We start from the raw sequence: 20,443 nt of genomic DNA, 5'->3' as shown, positions 1-20,443 counted from the left end.
AACAAAGCTGGGGAAACAGAGCCCAAATTAAAATCCAATTTCAAGGAAAAAGGATTAGTGCAGAACTTTAAAAAAAAATAAAGCAGCTACACATAAACATTTTACCATTAGGCAAAATTTAAAGCAAATGTCATTCTTTAATTAATTTATTGTATTTCTTAAAACTGGAGGGGTAATAATGTTGAAAATAAAGCAGCATGTATTCTGAAAATGATTTATTTCAGTTACAGTGAGAGGGAATCAGAATGAATATATGACATGTTTTACTGCCACTTTTGTCCTAGGAGTTACAGAACTTATTACAAAGATTTTATGATTTCATGTTCACAATAGTAATTATGTAAATTCTGTATAATCTTTTTGTAAGTGAGGAACTGGATCCCATATAATTTAGTTTGCTTCATAAAAGCCTGAATGTAGCAACACCAAAATCATAATAAAATTTTAACTGTGATCACACACACATATGTATGTGCTTTTCTATGACAGAAAAGCTAGAGTGGTCTTAACAGCAACAAAGAGGTACCTAGGATATGAAAATTTAGATATTAGTAGAAAGAACCCTTGTGTCCCTGAAGACCCAAATCTGTTGAATGAGACACTGAGATAAAACTTATATTTTTCATTAATTAATAGATAAAGTATTTATTATTAAGTTGAGACACTTAGGTGCTTTCTATGTGATAGCATTTATCTTCTGACAATGATCTTATGTATGGTGCAGCTTTTTAAATCAAGATTACTTTAAGAAAATAAAGACAGATTTTAGGGATGTTATTCTAGGTTATGCTGCTAATAATATGAAGAGAAAGGAGTTGAACTCAAGACACTCTGGACACAAAACTTACACTCTTAGTACATATGAGATATATTGTCTACTTAATTTCTTGATGAATAAGAAACATGATAGTTAAACAGTGACACTGTTTAAGATGCATCTGTTTATGAATGACTCCTACAACAGGTCCTCAATAATATGCAACAGTTATTGAGAAGCTTTTCTTCCTCATCTTAGTCAGTGGCAGAGGAAATGAGATTGTGAAAATTTGTCAGAAGTGCTGCCTTGATACTAGTCTTTCTTTATGGGGAATCAGTCATTTTCCCTTGGTGGAGGAAAAATGGTAAATTCAGATTTTCTCCTAATGCAAACATGATATTGTGGAAAATATGACACAATGCAAACTGTAAACCCTATTGATGAATGAAGGACATTCTAATGGAAGAAAGGGGAGGCAGTAAGGAAAAAAGGTAAGAATGGTGCAGATAAGCTCAGATGTGTTAGATCCACTCATAGTAAGAGGCACTACAGAGAGCTGGATGTGAGAAGGTTCAAAAGCTTGGCGAGCACAGATTCATGGGGACTTTACAGGTCATAGGATTGAAATACGGAAATGTGTTTTGAGGAAAGGAACATGAAGAGAATTTATAAATGAGAAATCCATGGTTTGTGACATTGAGAAATAAGAGTGTGCCAGCACTATAGTCTAGGAAAATCCCAATACGACGAGGAGGAACACTCAGGGAGAGGGTTAAGATCATGGGATATGAGGAGGAAGACTCATCAAAAGCATTATATACAGAATCATAGCTTAACCCTATGACCCAGTAGCCATTTCTAGGTTGGTATGTCGAGTAAACATTTTGATGATTTCCATCAGCTTTTTCACCATACACGCCCAGGATCCAGGCACGTTTTTCTGACACGTCTACCTCCCAGTAATGTCTCCCTGATGTGATAACTGGGGATCCCAGGACACCACAATCGTAATCAACTTCTTCCCAATGTCGATTATTTCTTTGGTCTTTGTACACATATATCACTTGTTTTCGATCAGCAGAAATGGCAATATTTCGATTACCCGTTGTATGACTCACGGTCACGTCAACTGTTGAAAAATGAGAGGGTTATGTGAGGGCCGTGATGTAGTTTTATTTCAGACATTTTGAAAACTCTATTGAGAATAACTTTAGTGGAAAGATAATACATTTGTATATATTGGGAGGGAAAATGGATGTTAAAACATGAGGTCTACTAGACAATGAAAATTTCGAAAAGATGATGAGAAAGGGTGGTTTGATGAAAATGTCCTTACCCCAGTAGCGTTGCATATCTCTCAGCCCTGAAATGTTAAAAATCCACAATATTAAATATAAGCAAAAGATTCAGTCCTATAATCTATTTTCTTTCAAATTAGGGGAAGGGCTCTGGTGAGGTAGCGAACTGGTGAAAGATAGGATAAAACCACATCTCTTGTCACTCACCATAAAATGACCACATCATAAGCACATAGTATCTGGGTTTTGTTGTCTCTATCCACATCAAGAAGCTGGAGCCTCCTCTCCATTTTCCCTCCATCACAGAAAACCCAAAGACACCCACTTGGGTAGCACTCCTCACCACTAAACTCTCGCAGTATGTCTCTCAGATCAGGAGCTCGAAACACAGTTCTCTGTTCCTTGGGAATCGGGTTTGGCTTCTTCAGAGTCAAAGTCTTACTCCTAGGGATGACAAAAATTGATGTCCACATCTCTCACTATCTATCCCTCTAAAACCACAGACTCAAAATTTTCACCCCATTGATGCACTTGAACAGTCTTCCCTGCAGACCTTGGGGAGGTAGAGAATGGATGCATGAACTTGGAGACAGAAGAATTGCTGCTCATGTCCATCTTTTCAGTTACCTTCTGTGTGACTTGGGATGGTCTTGACCTCTCAGAAAGACAGTCTCTTTCTTCTATAATGAAGTCATTGACCTCTCCCTCTCTATTTCCTAGAAATCATATGAAATTATGGGATACCCAGGTGGGAACAGTGGTAAAGAACCCTCCTGCCAATGCAGGAGACATAAGAGACCTGGGTTTGATCTCTGGGTCAGGAAGATCCCCTGGAGAAGGGCATGGCAACCCACTCCAGTATTCTTGCCTGGAGAATCCCATGGACAGAGGAGCCTGGTGGGCTACAGCCCATGGGGTTTCAAAGATTTGGACACGACTGAAGTGGCTTAGCATGCACACACATAGGAAATTGTATGAAATAATGAATTTAACAAGATAAATATTTGGTATCTCAAAAAAATCAGTTTGTGGAAAAGTCACTACATAGATATGTATTTCCAAGAAAATGTCAGAAAGTTGAGGTGACAGGATCTGGCTCCTGGGTGCTCTAGATAAATCAAGAATGAGAATACTGTCTAGAATCCTCAAATCTTCAAAGGCTGTTTCTTGATAAGGAGAATATGCTGAGATTTCAGGTTCTCCAGAGACAAATAACCTTGAAGAAAAAGCCATTATGAATACTAAACTAATAGTGACCTGATTTTCACGTGTTTGTAAACAGCTTGAGGCTATCATGTAGGAGTGCAAATTCAGACACAAAGGTGCTGACTTCAATTCTAGCTTAAGGCCCACATGTGCTTTTGGAAATCTAAACAGAAAGATATACAAGGACCTGTTCTAACATACCCAGGGAAGAAATTCAAATACAAAGAAGTTGTTTCTAGTTCTGGGTACTTGGCAGATAAAGAAGACTCAAACCTCCCCTGAGAAGCATAACTAAATATGGGAACCTGAGTTGCATAGTGACATAATGTGAATGAAATATTTGTGGAGTCTGACAGTGCAATTCCTTAACCTAATATTACTATTCACCCTAACTCTGCAACTTTCCACAAGCAAAATTCCCTACTGTAGAAAAATCTTCTTCACTCTCAGTATTTATAGAACGACCTAGCCATGATTTGTGAATAAAAATTTAAGGTAAATCTATACCCCATTTTTTCAGCCCTGAACATTGTTTTATTCTAACTGGTCACCAGCTATGTCTAGGGTTTTTCTTTCATTTTCACAGCATGAATGGACCATCTCTGGTCTGTCACACATACCTTTTCAAGATGTCATTTACATCCTAGTGAGAAAAGAGAAAACATGAGTCAAGAAGTATAGGTTCCCCCACATACAAAGCTTATTCACATCCCCATCAACCCCTGGTTGTGGGAATAGAGATGATCTCAATATAAGAGCCAAAAAGTAAAGACAAAAGTGAGGCCCCATAATTCCAGGAGATTCATGTGATGTTGTCAGGTTTCCAAAAATGTAAAAAAGCTTCAACCCTTGTGGAAGTATGAGGCTTCTAGTGTCTGGAGATGAGACATATTTATGGCAAAAACAAGAGATCTGTAATTCTGGTTCCCCATGAGGTGATCTGAATAATTCATTGTTCTTTCATTTATTCAACTGGACTGTGAAGTGACACTATTGTACAGCAAGCATTAAACCAAGCTTTGGAGAATCAGAAATGAAATCATAATCTTAATATTCCAAGCTACGTAGATGGCTTTTGTTGAGAGTACAAGCAAACATATATATCAATATAAGCTTTTCAGGAAAAATCTGAAAAACTTTACTCTTTTCTCATTTTATAATCTGTCTTTTAGTGATCTCGTCTATTCCCTAAAGTCAGCATCTGTATATGTGCAGTTGATTTCCAACTCTTTCTTTTTCACTCAACTTTGTCTCTTATATTAATTTATTCAGTAGTAAATAAGCTACAGAAATCAATAATGTAGGATGTCTAATATGTAACTTATTATTCACCAACCAAATTGTCTTCTCTCTTGTACCCCATTTTCATAATGCTATCAATATACACTTACTGTTCAAGTACTCGTGCATTTATCTGCAATTTAGTCTCTGCTGAGTCTGTTCAGTCCAGGTCCTTAACAGTTTTTAGCCATCTAATTGTCTTAATCATCACTTTTACTGTTTTATTTGTTTGAACAGGAATCTGCCACTTTATTTGATCTCTTTTACTAAAGATTTATTTCCATGTCACCAAAAACTAGAATAGCTGAGTTTCCAAAAAAAAAAAAAAAAACACCTTTGTATTAGTGCTCTTTTGTGTATATGACAAAGAAATCAAATAAAACTACAATAAGTAGAGAAAGAATAAGTAATTAGGGTGGCAGTTGCAACTTTAATCATAGTTTAATTCTGAAGCTCAAACATTATTCTCAGAATCTGGTCTGTGTCTTTCTTTAATTCTATTTATTCAACCCCTACAGACTTATTTTCCCGGTTTATGAAGGAAACACAAACCTCCTGATATAAACTCTAGAAGAAAAGAGAGTTTTTTCTCCCAGTTATAACAATGTTTGAATGCAGTTACCCACATTAAAGAGAAAATATTTTTGTGTTGTTGCTGGAAGGTAATGAAACAGTTTAGGTTAGTATCAGTCTGAAGTAGATCATATCAGGCAGGAAACATATTGTATATATTACACCAACCATTAGGAAAAAAACTGAAAAAATACAGTCAGACCTAAAATTTTATACTAGAAATATATGTTTAAGACAAAACAAACTAGCTAAAGAGAATGAAAAGAATGAAACTTACAATATCCATATAGTAATAGAAAGCAAATGGCAAAAGAGCAAATTTAAATATAAGCATATTAGTAATTGCTTTAAATTTCATGTATTAATGCAGCAATTGAAATCAGAGATTGTCAACCTGTATAAAAAGCAAAATTCACCTATTGCTATTTACATGAGACACAGTCAAGGCACAAAAAGGGCAAATGTAAAAGGATAGAAAAATATATACCATGCAAGCAGTAGTAAAAAAAAAGGTCAAATATTTATGCTAATATTAAACAAAATATACTTTAAGATGTATTATGAAAAGACATGAGGGTGATTTTATAATTATAAAAGATTCAGTTTATCAAAAAAATACAACAGTTATAAATGTGTATGTGCCTAACAGCAGAGCTTCAAAATACTCAAAGCAAAACCAAAAGGAAAAACACACAATTCAATAATAACAGTTGCAGATGTTAATAACTCACTCTCATTAATGAAAGAACAGCTTATATGGAAACATTCAAATTTACAGAAGACATGAACAATGCTACCAACCAACTAGACCTAACTGATGTCTGCAGCCCATTTTACCCTATAAATGAGAAACACATAATCTTTTAAAATTCATAGTAAAAATTTTTCTAGATATACAATTTTTTAGGCCATAAAAAGTAACAATAAACACGAAAGTTTAAAATACTAAAGATGTGTGTTCTTTGATTTTGGCAAGATTAAATTTGAAATCCTCAGAGAAGTGAAACTCAGAAATCACCAAGCATTTTCTCATTTACAACACACTTTAAAATACCCTAGGTTTAACACAGAATCAAAATTTTAAAAAGAAAATTAAAAAAAAAACTGAAAAGGAAATTTGAGAATAAGTCAAACTGAAAGAAAACAAACATTAAATAATCAAAATGTATGAAATACAATTAATTAATTAAATGCAGTTTGCCATTAAACACTATATCAAAAGAGCTTGTCTCAAATCAGTGGTCTAAATTTTCACTTCAAGAAAGGAATAGTAAATTGAATCAGCAGCTCCCCCTGCACACATGTGCACAAATATATACACACATACAAATAAAAAAAAACAATATATGGGCCCAAGAAACTATTTCTAGGAGATTGGTCTCAAGATGGTGGAGTAGAAGGATGTGTACTCACCCCATTCTTGAGAGACCATCCGAATCACAACCACTGAACAGCCATTGATAAAAAAATATGCTGGAACCTACCAGAAAAGATACTCTACATTCAAAGACAAAAGAGAAAACAGTGAGACGGGAGGAGGGGTGCTATTGCAACGAAATCAAATCTGATACACAACAGGTGAGCAAACTACAAACTGGGGGGAAAAAAAAAAAAACTACAGAAGTTAGCCTACAGGAGAGAAAATTCTGAGCCCAAGTCAGGCTTCCCAGCCTTGGGGTCCAGCAATGGAGGAGTCACCAGAGAATCTGACTTTGAAAGCCAAAGGAGTCTCATCACAGAAATTCCACAGGACTGAGGGAATCGGAAATTCCACTCTTGGAGTGTACGTACAAGGTCTTGTATGCACCAGGACTAAAGGGAGAAAAGTAGTGACCCCATAAGAGATTGGGTGAGGTCTACTTGCTAGGCCTCCTGCAGAAGCATGGGATGGCTTTTCATTGTGGCAAAGACACTGGCACTCATTGGAGTGAGCTCTCCTGGGGGCCACCATTATCCCTAGCCCTGATCACAAGAGGGATGAGACTCAGTTCCACACACACCAGTCTCTCCCATAAGAAAGCTTGCACAAAGCACTTAGATAACTTCATCCACCAGAAGACAGACAGCAAAAGCAAGACTATAATCCATCAGCCTATAGAATGGAAACAACAATCAGAGGTAGTTAGAAAAACAAAAAGTAAAACAACAGAAGAATATGTCCCAGATGAAGGAACAAGAGAAAACCGAAGAGAAAGAGCTATGTGACATGGAGATAGGCAACCTCTAGAAAAAGAATTTGGAATAATGATAGCAAAGATGATCCAGGATCTTGGAAAAGGAATGGAGGCAAGGATGAAGGTGCAAGAAATGTTCAACAAAGATCTAGAAGAACTAAAAAACAAACAAGGGTGAATAATACAGTATCTGAAATGACAGCTATACTAAAAGGAATCAATAGCAGAATAACTGAGGCAGAAGATTGAATAAGCAACCTGGAAGACAGGGTGGTGGAAATCACTGCTGCAGAACAGAATAAAGAAATACAGCAACAACAAAAAATGACTTTTGGGGCAACATTAAATGCACAAATGTTCGCTTTTTAAGGGTCCCAGATAGAGAAGAGAAAAATAAAGGATTTGAGAAAATATTTGAAGAGATAATTGCTAAAAAGTTCCCTAACATGGGAAAGGAAACTGCCACGCAAGTCCAGGAAGCAGAGAGTCCCAGGCAGGATAAACACAAAGAGGAACATGCCAAGGCACATAGTAATCAAAGTGACAAAAATTAAAAGCAAGAAAAAATATTAAAAGCAACAATAGAAAAATGACAAATAGCATATGAGGCAATTCCCATAATGCTATCAACTGAGTTTTCAACAGAAACTCTGCAGGCTAGTAGGAAGTAGCATAATATATTTGCAACCAAAAACACTCTACCCAGCAAGGATCTCATTCAGATTTGCCAGAGATATAAAGAGCTTCACAGAAAAGCAGAAGCTAAGGGAATTTAGCATCACCAGACCAGCTTTGCAACAAATGCTAAAGGAACTTGTCTAGGCAGGCAAGAGATCAGCAATCTGAAAAGTCTTGTAAGTATATATACTGCTGTATGAAAATGTCTCTACAACAGCAAATGCCAAAACTATAATAGATGTGTACACAAAAAAGAAAAAGCAAGCCAAACACACTAAAGTGTTCATCAAGCCACAGAAGAAGCGAGTAAGAGAGAAAGGGAAGAAAAAAGACCTACAAAAACAAAACCAATTAAGAAAATGGCCATGGGAACTTGCATATCAATAATTACCTTAAATGTAAATGGATTAAACTCTCCAAACAAAAGGAATAACCTGGCTGAATGGATACAAAAAAAGACCCATATGTATGCTGTCTACAAGAAACTCACTTTAAATCTAGGGACGCATACAGATTGAAAACGAGGGGATGGAAAAAGATTGTTGTTGATATTCAGTTGCTAAATGATGTCTGACTCTTTGGGACCCCATGGACTACAGCACACCAAGCTCCTTTGTCCTCCACAATGTCCCAGAGTTTGCTCAAATTCATGTCCACCAAGTCAAGGATGTTACCTAACAATCTCATCCTCTGCCACTCCCCTTCTCATTTTGCCTTCAATCTTTCCCAGCATCGGGGTCTTTCCCAATGAGTTGGCTCTTTGTATCAAGTGGCCAAAATATTGGAGCTCCAGCATCAGTCTTTCCAATGAATATTCAGGGTTGATTTCCTATATGACTGACTGGTTTGATCTCCTTGCAGTCCGAGGGACTCTCAAGAGTCTTCTCCAGCACCACAATTCAAAAGCATCAATTCCTCAGCACTCAGTCTTCTTTATGGTCCAACTCTCGCATTTGTACATGACTACTGCAAGGAAATCCAACCAGTCCATTCTAAAGGAGATCAGCCCTGGGATTTCTTTGGAAGGAATGATGCTAAAGCTGAAACTCCAGTACTTTGGCCACCTCATGAGAAAACTTGACTCATTGGAAAAAACTCTGATGCTGGGAGGGATTGGGGGCAGGAGGAGAAGGAGACGACCGAGGATGAGATGGCTGGATGACATCACGGACTCGATGGATGTGAGTCTGAGTGAACTCCGGGAGATGGATGAACAGGGAGGTCCGGCGTGTTGCGATTCATGGGGTCACAAAGAGTCGGACGCGACTGAGCGACTGAACTGAACTGAACTGAACTGGAAAAACCATAGCTTTGACCTTATGGACTTTTGTTGGCAAAGTGATGTCTCTGTTTTTTAATACACTGCCTGAGTTTGTCATAGCTTTCTTTCCAAGGAATACGTATCTTTTAATTTCATGACTGCAGTCACTGTCCACAATGATTTTGGAGCCCATGAAAATGCAATCTGTTATTGCTTCCATTTTTTCTGCTTTTATTTGCCATGAAGTGATGATGAGGTGGCTGTGATGATCTTAGTTTTTTGAATGTTGAGTTTCAAGCCAACTTTTTCACTCTCCTCTTTCACCTTCATCAAGAGGATCTTTAGTTCCCCTTCACTTTCTGCTTTAGAGTGGCATCATCTGCAAATCTGAGATTGTTGATATTTCTCTCTGCAATCTTGATTTTAGCTTGTGAGTGATACAGACCAGCATTTTGCATGATGTACTCTGCATGTAAGTTGAATAAGCAGGGTGATAATATACAGCCTTGATGTACTCCGTTCCCATTTTTGAACCAGTCTGTTTTTCCATGCCTGGTCCTAACTATTGCTTCTTGACTTGCATACAGGTTTCTCAGGAGGTAGGTAAGGTGGTCTGGTATTCCATATAATTAAAGATTTTTTCAAAGTTTGTTGTGATCCACAGAGCCAAAGGCTTTAGCACAGTCAATGAAGCAGAAGTAAATGTTTTTCTGGAATTCCATCATTTTCTCTATAATCCAATGAATGTTGGAAATTTGATTTCTGGTTCCTCTGCCTTTTCTAAACCCAGCTACTATATCTGGAACCTCTCAGTTTGTGGAAAAAGGTATTCCATGGAAGTGGAAATTAAAAAAAAAAAAAAGGCTGTAGTAGTAATACTCATGTTAGACAAAATAGAAGTTAAAATAAATATTGTTATAAGAGATGTATGAAGACACTACATAATGATCAAGGGATCAATCCAAGAAGTTGATATTACAATTTTTAAAATATATTGACCCAACATAGGAACATCTCAATATATAAGGCAAATACTAATAGCCAAAAAGGGAGAAACTGACAATTAACACAATAACATCAGGGGACTTTAACACCCCTCTTTCATCAATGGACAGATCATTCAGGCAGAAAATCAATAAGGAAACACAGGTTTTAAATCTCACATTAGGCCAGATGGACTTAATTGATATTTATAGAGCATTCTATCCAAAACAGCAAAATACACCTTCTTCTCAAGTGCACATGAAACATTCTTCAGGATTGATCACATACTGTGCCACAAAGAGAGCCTCAGTAAATTCAAGAAAATTGAAATCATATCAAGCATCTTTTCCAACCACAATGCTATGAGATTAGAAATAAACTATAAGGAGGCAAAAAAATACAATATTGTAAAGTAATTAGCCTCCAACTAAAATAAATAAATTTATATTAAAAAAATAAACTATAAGAAAAAAATGCAAAAAAAAATGTCTGTGGAGGTTAAGCAATATGCTACTAAACAACCAATGGGACCACTGAAGAAATCAAAGAGGAAATAAAAAAGTACCCAGAGACTAATGAAAATAAAAGCACAGTAATGATCCAAAACCTACAGGATTCAGCAAAAGAAGTTCTAAGAAAGAAGTTTATAGCAATTCAATCGTACATCAAGAAACAAGAAAATTCTCAAATGTACAACATAACCTGATGCTTAAAGAAACTAGAGAAAGAAGAACAAACAAAACCTCAAGTTAGTAAAAGGAAAGAAATCGTAAAGGTCAGAGCAGAAATAAATGAAGTAGAGGCAAAGAAAACAATAACAAAGATCAATAAAACTAAAAGCTGGTTCTTTGAGAAGATAAACAAAATTGATAAACCTTTAGCCAGACACATCAAGAAAAAAAGGGAAAGGATTCAAATAAATAAAATTAGAAATAAAAAAAGGAGAAGTTACAACTGAAAGTGAAAGTGAAGTCACTCAGTTGTGTCCGACTCTTTGGGACCCCACGGAGTGTAGCCTACCACGCTCCTCCGTCCATGGGATTTTCCAGGCAAGAGTACTGAAGTGAGATGTCATTTCCTTCTCCAGAGGATCTTCCCAATCCAGGAATTTAACCTGGGTCTCCCACATTGTAGGCAGACCCTTTACCGTCTGAGCCACCAAGGAAGTTACAACTGATACCATAGAAATACAAAGAATCATAAGAGATTACTACGGGAACTGCATGCCAACAGAATGGACCACCTCAAAGAAGTGGATGAATTCTTAGAAAGATATCTCCCAAGGCTTAACCAGAAAGAAATAGAAAAGATGAGCAGACCAGTCACAAGTATTGAAATTGAAGCTGCGACTGAAAAAATCCAATGCACAGAAGTCCAGGACCGGATGTGCTCACATGTGAATTCTATCATGGGGAAAAGTCATCAACAATTCTTCTGAAGCTGTTCCAAAAATTGCAGAGGAAGGGAAACCACCAAACTGGGAAAACTGGACAACTACATGTAAAAATGAAATTAAAACACTTCTTAACACCACACACACAAAAAAACTCAAAATGTACTAAGGATGTACATATGAGATGAAACACTATAAAACACTTAGAGGAAAACGTCGGCAGAACACTCTCTGGCAAAAATCACAGCAATATGTTTTTTGGATCTATCTCCCAGAGTACAGGAAATAAAAACAAAAATAAACAAATGGGACCGAATCAAATTCAATAGTTTTAAATAGAATGAAAAGACAAGCTACAGATTGGAAGAAAATATTTGCAAATGACGTGAATTATATGGGATTTGTCTCCATGTGGCTTAATATCATCAAGACAAATAACCAAATCAAAAAACAGGCAGAAGACCTAATAGACATTTCTCCAAAGAAGACATACAGATAGCCAAGAGGTATTTGAAAAGATGTTCAACATCACTAATTATTAGAGAAATGCAAATCAAAATTATTAGAGAAACGCAAATCACCTCACACCAGTTGGAACGGCCAGTATCTAAAAACCCACAAACAATAAATGTTGGAGACTGAGTGGAGAGAAGGGAACCCTTCTGCACAGTTGATGGGAATGTAAATAGGTGAAGCCAATAAAGGTTCCTTAAGAAACTGAAAATAGAGCTACCATATGATCCAAGGCAACCCACTCCAGTACTCTTGCCTGGAAAATCCCATAGATGGAGGAGCCTGGTAGGCTGCAGTCCATGGGGTCGCTACGAGTCGGACATAACTGAATGACTTCACTTTCATTATTCACTTTCATGCACTGGAGAAGAAAATGGCAACCCACTCCAGTATTCTTGCCTGGAGAATCCCAGGGACAGGGGAGCCTCGTGGGCTGCGGTCTCTGGGGTCACACAGCAGCATTATCCTGCAAGGCCACTCCTAGGTATATGCCTGGAGAAAAACATTATCTGAAAGGATACATACCCCAACATTCACTGCAGTGCTATTTACAATAGTCAAGACATGGTAACAACTTAAATGTCCATTAACCAAGGAATGAATAAAGATGTGATACATATGTGCAATGCAATGTTAGCCATTAAAAAGAATGAAACAAGGCTATTTGCAGCAACATGGATGGAAGTAGAGATGGTCATACTGAGTGAAGTCAGACATATAATATAGTGTATATTATAGGTATCATTTACATGAAGAATCTTTTCAAAAAGATACAAATGAACTTATTTACACAACAGAAGCAGACTCACAGACTTAGAGAACAAACTTATAGTTTCAAGGAGTGAAGGACGCGGGGGAGTGACAGCACCAGAAGGAGCACCGCAACTTGAAAGCAATGGACACTTTGCTTCATTTCTCTTGTGTCTCAGATGCTCGGGCTTCTTCCCAACTCTTACCTGCAGCATCTGCATTGTTGATCCCCGCAGACGATGCTCTATTTCTGAGATGAGATTTCTCACCAACTGGCTCTGCTGGGCCAGCTCATTCTCAGCGTTTGCCATGGTACACAGAGTGGTTGTCTCCTCAACCTTCAGCTTTTGTAGTTCCTTCGTCTCCTCACTGTCCAGGATTGCTCTCAGTTTTTCAAACTCTGCCTGGACATTTTGTCTCTCATGTCGTGTTTGATTCTTCAGTAATGAGAGAAAGAGAGAGAGGAAGAAAACAATTTTGGGAAAAGCTGAATTTGCTTTTTTTTTTTTTTCCTATCACATTTCAAAATAACGCCTCCAAGTCTGCATTGTTAAGAACAACCAAGAGCCAAAAAGATTCCAGCCTTCACACATCTATTCAGAATTCTCATGCTTCCCTGCATTGCTTCTGACCCCCACCAACCAAGCTCTGCCAAAAAAGTGAACACTGAGGACAGAACCATGGGCCATTGTCAGATGTCTTTTTCAGAAAAGTCAAAGGGTAATGAATATGTCAAGAATGGAACATGAAATTCCTTAGTCATCCCCACCAGAGACTCCCTCTAAAAGAATACCTTCCTTCCAATATCTATGTTCATTTGCTTTATGTCCACTTTTCAGCACCCACTCTTATCAGGGAAACAATGAAGAAAAGGACTATTCAAATGACTTAACTGTCTGGGAACAAATAGGAAGGTAGCTCCTTGTGATCAGCCTAAGGTCCTGCCCAGATATCTGTCTAACTCCTTCAGGAAGTGTCTTCTCCTACCTTCCAGGCAGCAATCTCTTCTCTGAAGTCAGACTCCAACTCCTCAGCTTCCTGCTGCTCCTGCTTCAGCCTCTCCAGAGCTGTCTGGAGTTTTTTCTGTTGAGAAAAGAATCACATCACAGTCAAGCTATGGATTTTCCTAACATCACTGTAGAGGATAAATGGAGGAGAAATGAGCCTGATTTCCAAAGAGAATATGCTTTACAGGAACTGAGAACAGCAATTAGACTCTATTGTTTGAAAGAAGACCTGAGGTGGGGAAGGTGTTCTGTAAGACTGAAGAGAGAAAAGTCATCATCTCCTCACCTAGAGAAGACTGGTTGTTTAAGAAGAAACCTGATCCTGCAACAAGGAAATAGCTTACATTTCAATCCACCCGGTGTCCTAGTTACCTCTCCTGTTCAAAGAATTAAGGAAAGCTTCTCTTGGGCATGAATCTCTATGTATTGGCACAAGGTACATGGATGTATACTTCTAGGCTAAGAGTCTGTGTATAGAGTTATTACTTTGTAATTGTAAAAATGCACATTTATGTCCTTCAGACATCAGAAGGTGAGCATAGGAAGAAAAAAAATCACAGGCCCCAGGTTCATGGTGATTAGGTAATTAAAGTCCAATGTAATGGACTTTACAATGTAAAGTCCAATGTAAAGTAGACAGTTCTCATCAACTATAATTTTCTGCCCTGTTTTCTCTCCATTGTGGTCTCTTACCTGGTACTCCTGGGCGACCTCCTCCATGAGAAATGTAGGGTGACCACGGTGCTCCTGGGACCGCTCACAAAGCCAGCAAATGACCTTCCCATCCTCTTCACAGAAGAGCAGGAGTTTCTCTCCATGGTGAGCACAGAGATGTTTCTCTTGCTCCTGCAGGCTCAGTTTGACCTCCCTGACCCTCTGCACTATGTTGGCCAGGTGCCAATTAGGCCTCAGTTTCCCAGATTTATACTTCATTCTGCACACAGGGCACTTTCTCGCCCCTTTTGTCCAGTCACAGACTCCTTGCTGTTTGTAGTAATGCAGATTTGGCAGAAACTGTGGCCACAGTCAAGGCTCAGGGGCTCTGTTAGAAGCTCCAGGCAAATGGGGCAGGTCACCTCCTCCTGTAGGTTCACCAATTTTTCTGAAGCCATAGCACCTGCTCACTTTCTCCTACTTGTCCTGACTTCCGTGTGTTCTCTTGCTCACAGATTGCTACAGGATTGGAAAGGATAAAAAGGAACAGAATAAGAAAGGTAGAAAAACATGGTACTAATTGCTTATAAATCAAGTACAGGCCAAGGTCAAATTATTGAAGGACAGAAAAGAAAACGTGGAGAAACAAGGATCTTGGTTACCAAGTCAAAAGGACATTTCATAATTTAATGCTTTACTATCAGCTCAGTAAATTTAATGATTCTTATTATTTAATGTTACTTAACAAAAGTATAGGAGAAGGCAATGGTACCCCACTCCACAGGAGTGGGCCCATGGACAGAGGAGCCTGGTAGGCTGCATTCCATAGGGTCGCTAAGAATTGGACATGACTGAGCGACTTCACTTTCACTTTTTACTTTTATGCATTGGAGAAAGAAATGGCAACTCACTTCAGTGTTCTTGCTTGGAGAATCCCAGGGATGGGGAAGCCTGGTGGGCTGCCACCTATGGGGTCGCACAGAGCCAGACACGACTGCAGTGACTTAGCAGCAGCAGCAGCCACAAAAGTATGACCTGAAGCCTTTCTTACTAAGATACTTGTATGACACACCATTCAACCTGATTTTTCTTTCCCATGCCCAAGAAGTATCTTCAGTATCGAAAGGCTGAGATCACTTAGTGTCTTTGGGATTTTATATCCACTCTTCTCTCAATATGAAATGCTTCCCCTGATATCAGTATGACTCTCTCTTATGCTTTGGTAAACTCTTTCCTGATGTTCTTTCATCACAAAGAACTGCTCTAACTAAAGTATTTATGTATAACCACTGCCATTAATTGCTGGACATTTGCAATGATTTCCCATATTATTATGACATAGTATATTACAATGTGTTTATACATATGATTAGAGCAAATCCTTCATCAGATGAGTAAATAGAGCCAGTGACTTACAAAGATCATGCATCTTTAATACACTGAATGGGTTGACCCTAATATATTGACGGCACTCCTTCAGAGGCAATGTGAAGGGGTGTGTGGAAATGAAGAAATCCAAACCAGCTGGATAGTTCTACAAAGTCTTGAGTGTGTACATATTGATTTCCCTTTGGCCCAGAAATATTCTTAGGAGCATTGATAGGAGTCTAAAAGAAGTATGTGTATGATGGTGAGGAGGGAGTTAGTATAAACAGACTCATAGAATAACAGAAGTCAGAGATATAAAAACATATAAACATAGATGAAATGAATGTCAGTCTTGAGAAGAAAAATCTCAAAATATTAGGTCATATTATTCAACTAACTATTGTTGATGAAGAATTACGTGCTGGCATCTGGATTAATATCCATACACAGTAAGATGAGTTCAAAAAGATAATTTAGAACACTGTAAACTTGATATTCACCTGGAAAGTAGTAGTAAATAAAAATTCAGTCTTATATATACAAAAGATCATATATAAAGATACCACTATAGAGACATATATGTTTATCAGAGATCAAATAATAGGGGTAAAAAAAAAAGGGGGTTATCCAAGAATTTCAACTTGAAAACATAAGGGCTGAACTCAAGGAAGATGAAGGAAACATGGGAGGAAAGGGAGTATAAACATTTTAGGTGTAGGAAATGAAGACACAACCTCGTATATAGGTTTCAAAAGGCCAGTGTGACAGGAGCACAGAAAAGTGCCAGGCCCTTGATATCACAAGAGGCTGCAGTGACATTAATTATGATACTTCCTAGAATTCGTAACATTTGCAGACCCACCTCCGAAAGTCAGGAGAAGTTATCAATGTTTTCCCATCAGAGAAGAGTAGGGGCATGACCAGGTGGGACCTTGGGCTGTGAAGTGCTGGATGGATCCAGTGTGGCATTCGGAAGATCAGGTAGGATGCAGCTGCTCAGGAGAGAGATGATGATAGTTTGAGAGCAGGGTGATGAGGGGAATGCAGGGCAGCATATGAGAGTGAGAGATAAAAAGGTAGGATGCTGTTCTAGATTAGATATGTAGTAACAACGGTTAACATCAGGTCTGGGCTCTTTCTTCCTATAAAGATAATACTGGCTATAATTCTCCTAAGTCTGTGTGAGTGTATATGTGTGTTGTTTTCTGGGAAACCTATTGGATTACAATTGAGTAGAAGTTCTGCAGCCTTTCAAGAATGCATTATGGATAACACAATTAGTTTGATATAAACTGCATTTGGGAGTAGGAGGGCATTATATAGTTCTTAAATAAACACAGTTGGTTAGAATATAGCTCATTATTCACAAGGAGATTGTGACTGTCATCATCAAATATGTCTCTTTTAGGTACCTGAAAACTGGTGCTCCCGGTCTTTTTACAAGGTAATCAGCTCACTAGGCTTATCTCACCTGTGGTGGGTTCACACACATCCATCTAGTGTGGTTCCTTACAAAGCTGAGATGATGGGGATAATGCACCTCCTGTAAGGATCATCTCTGAGAGCTCACCTGAGGCACTTATGCCCAGTGTTGTGTCTCCTGTCCTGATACCTCCAGCTAAGCTTAGTAAACTCGCCGGTGAGAGTATCAATAGCCTTGATAGGAAGGCCAAAGGGCCTCAAGTGGCAGGAGGAAATAAAACTTCAATGGCAGGCTTTTTTTTTTTTTCTTTTCTCTTCTAATCCTGTGCGGTCATGGTGATACCTGGCTCCCTCTGAACTTAACCTTATCTCAAACCTTGAGCTAACCAATGCATTTTTCTCATGTAAATGTCTTTCTTAAGCTATGTTAGTGATCTGTGTTCATTGGAAAAGACCCTGATGCTGGGAAAGATTGAAGGCAGGAGAAGGGGACGACAGAGGATGAGATGGTTTGATGGCATCACCGACTCAATAGACATGAGTTTGAGCAAGCTCTGGGAGTTGGTGGTGGACAGGGAAGCCTGGCATGCTGCAGTCTGTGGGGTTGCAAAGAGTCAGACATGACTGAGCAACTGAACTGATCTGACTGAATGAACTATGCATTTGTTGGAAATCTGCCTTTCTTCAAGATTCATGTCATTTGTTTTATGGCCAAGGATGACTCATTTTGCGCCAGTGCTATCTCACAGTGCATGTTGTGGGTGAGAGGTCTGGTGAAACTCTCTCAGTTTTGAGGCATTTCCTTTCTCTAATTAGCAGCTTGCTAATCGGTATATAACTCCTTCTAAGACTATCAAGGGGACACTCTTTCTGTCCCCTTCTGATGTCTATATCAGAAGCTTTCCCTCTTTCATACTTTAATAAAACTTTTTTATACAAAAAGCTCTGAGTGATCAAGCCACATCACTGGCCCCAGATTGAATTCCTCTCCTCCAGAGGCCAAGAATCCTGCATCATTCTCAGCTCATAGCAGCAACCTTTCAGTAGCTTATGTGCTATGAGATTGTGTAAGTGGGATTTGTGATCCAGATTTGAAACCACTGCTAGTGGTCAGTCAGAGGGGGCAGCACAAAGTGACAGCACAGAGAGGCTCGCTCTTCAACCTGGAATCACTGTGGCTCTCTGGCCATGGTCTAGTCTCAGATGTTCTGTGGGGGCTTCAAGCGGATGGGGCTATGAAACAACAGACAAGGAAAGGGAACTTCTCAGATGATAGTCCATATCTCGATGGTTGCCAAAGTTTGCTGGTGAAAGAAAGATCTCCAGTATGAAGCAGCTAATAAATTTCCCTTTGCTCTGCCCAAGGGATGTGGAACTCATAAAGGCTGAATAGAGATAAATTGAGGCCTATTGAAATTCCATCTGTGCCATGTTCATCCTACATGAAGGAAACCTAATAAAGAATGAGGCTGAAAGTGAAGCAGAAATGCTATCCAGTTAAAGCTACAGATACCCAAATAGCTCAGAAGCCATATGCAGTTTGCCCATGGCTGCAAAGATTATGACCCAACCAGACTCTGATGAAGAACAAGATCAGAGGTGGACATTATATCAATGCAAGTTCATTTTATCAACTCAAGCTGAGTTCCAAATGGTAACGAGCATCCAGCTATTTCTCTTCAATCCAACCAATTTTGAGATACACCAAAAGCATATAGAGACAGGAGATACACAGCAAGCATTCAGCCATGAGGCTGCAGAATTTATATTCCCTTCAGGGCTCCAAAGAGCTAATACGTCAAAGTTGATGCGGCACAACTGACATGGAAGGAACTAGTCTTTATACACGAAGGCTGAACCCACCCCTCGACTTCTCCCTAAGCAGCGGCCCAAGGGCTCCAATGCAATGAGAGAGATAGATGTGGGAACATGATGGCATTTGCCTGATAAAACTGTAGGCCACTTGGCTGCCATGGTGTCAGGTGATTGAATCTTACATGTTGTTTTTCTCACATCTGAGCACAGAGTTAAAATACCTCAGAGGAAACAGCTATAGATAAGTAAAAAGGACATAAAAAGAAAATAATTATGCAAAATTCCTCGAAGTAAATTTATATATAGAACTTTCTTCTTTTGTGATTCCAGTAAAACTGTTTCTCTAAGTAGGGTAAAGCCACAGATTATGGATTGTTATATGTTACTTGGAAAATGAAATTTTGCTTTGTTTTATTTCCCAGGCAGTCATCTATTATTATACACCATAAACTCCTTGTGATACTAGCAAATTAAAACCTGAAACAGCAAACTAACAAATCAATTCTAAAATTCTGTAGTTTTTGGCCTGACAGAGGTGAACTGTGTGAGCTCAGAAGACAAGATTCTAACACTGACTATAGCTGAGAGAGTGACAACTAATATGTAGTAGAGATGATAATTTCCAAAGTCAACATTGAAGAAATAAGATTGGTCAGAAGCTTCCAACATCCCTTATTGTAAGACTCTACCTCCCACAGACTGATCTTTAGTCAGCACTCTAACCAGGAAGCCTGCAGGCTGGGCCATTTCCTCTTTTAGAACAGACAACAAATGAAACTCACCCAAGCAGATTTTGTTTTTTCTTCTGTGTGTCTTTCAAACTCTTCCCTCCACAAACCACTCAGCAACCCTCACATCTTAATGCAAAAGTTGTGAAGACAGGCAATGGGCAGATGTGTTCCAGATTCACTCATCACACCAGCACCTGACTTCCACTAAGATCTCTAATGGATGACAAGTGAAAATGAAAGCTAAATTCTAGAGGGTGGAGTATGGGTGAGAAAGGAGGAGAGAAACTATAGACCAGTAAGAGGTGTCTACCTAGGACACTGTGGGGAAACAAGGCTTTTATTCCTGAGCCTGGTGGGTCAGGGAGTACATTTTATTCTTTTCTCAGCTTTTCTCCTGGAAGCTGTTCTCAAGTCTCTTCAAAATAATAAATCGTTTGGAAAATCAGGCTTCATAAGCAATGCAATTTCAGACACTCACCATGTATTGTTCCATATTAAGGAGCTGTCAGGAGGAGGGAGTAAAGTACCCTCTTTTCCCCAGTGAGGACCCACACTGAGGGCTCCCCTGAGGCAGCAAC

General features: G+C 38.7%; 1 protein-coding gene across 1 annotated transcript; it reads right to left on the bottom strand.

Annotated features, from left to right (window-relative positions):
• LOC102170165 (tripartite motif-containing protein 5) lies at window positions 201–20,075 on the bottom strand. Its single transcript, XM_005689800.3, is given in 9 exon segments — window positions 201–1,886; window positions 2,094–2,120; window positions 2,399–2,499; window positions 3,882–3,904; window positions 13,075–13,305; window positions 13,856–13,951; window positions 14,569–14,828; window positions 14,831–15,048; window positions 19,917–20,075. Coding segments are annotated over 8 exon segments (1,452 nt in total). The 5' UTR covers window positions 14,988–15,048; window positions 19,917–20,075; the 3' UTR covers window positions 201–1,329.

Source organism: Capra hircus, chromosome 15 (assembly GCF_001704415.2).
Source record: "Capra hircus breed San Clemente chromosome 15, ASM170441v1, whole genome shotgun sequence".
Taxonomy (NCBI): Eukaryota; Metazoa; Chordata; class Mammalia; order Artiodactyla; family Bovidae; genus Capra; species Capra hircus.
This window is presented reverse-complemented; position numbering and strand designations above follow the sequence as displayed.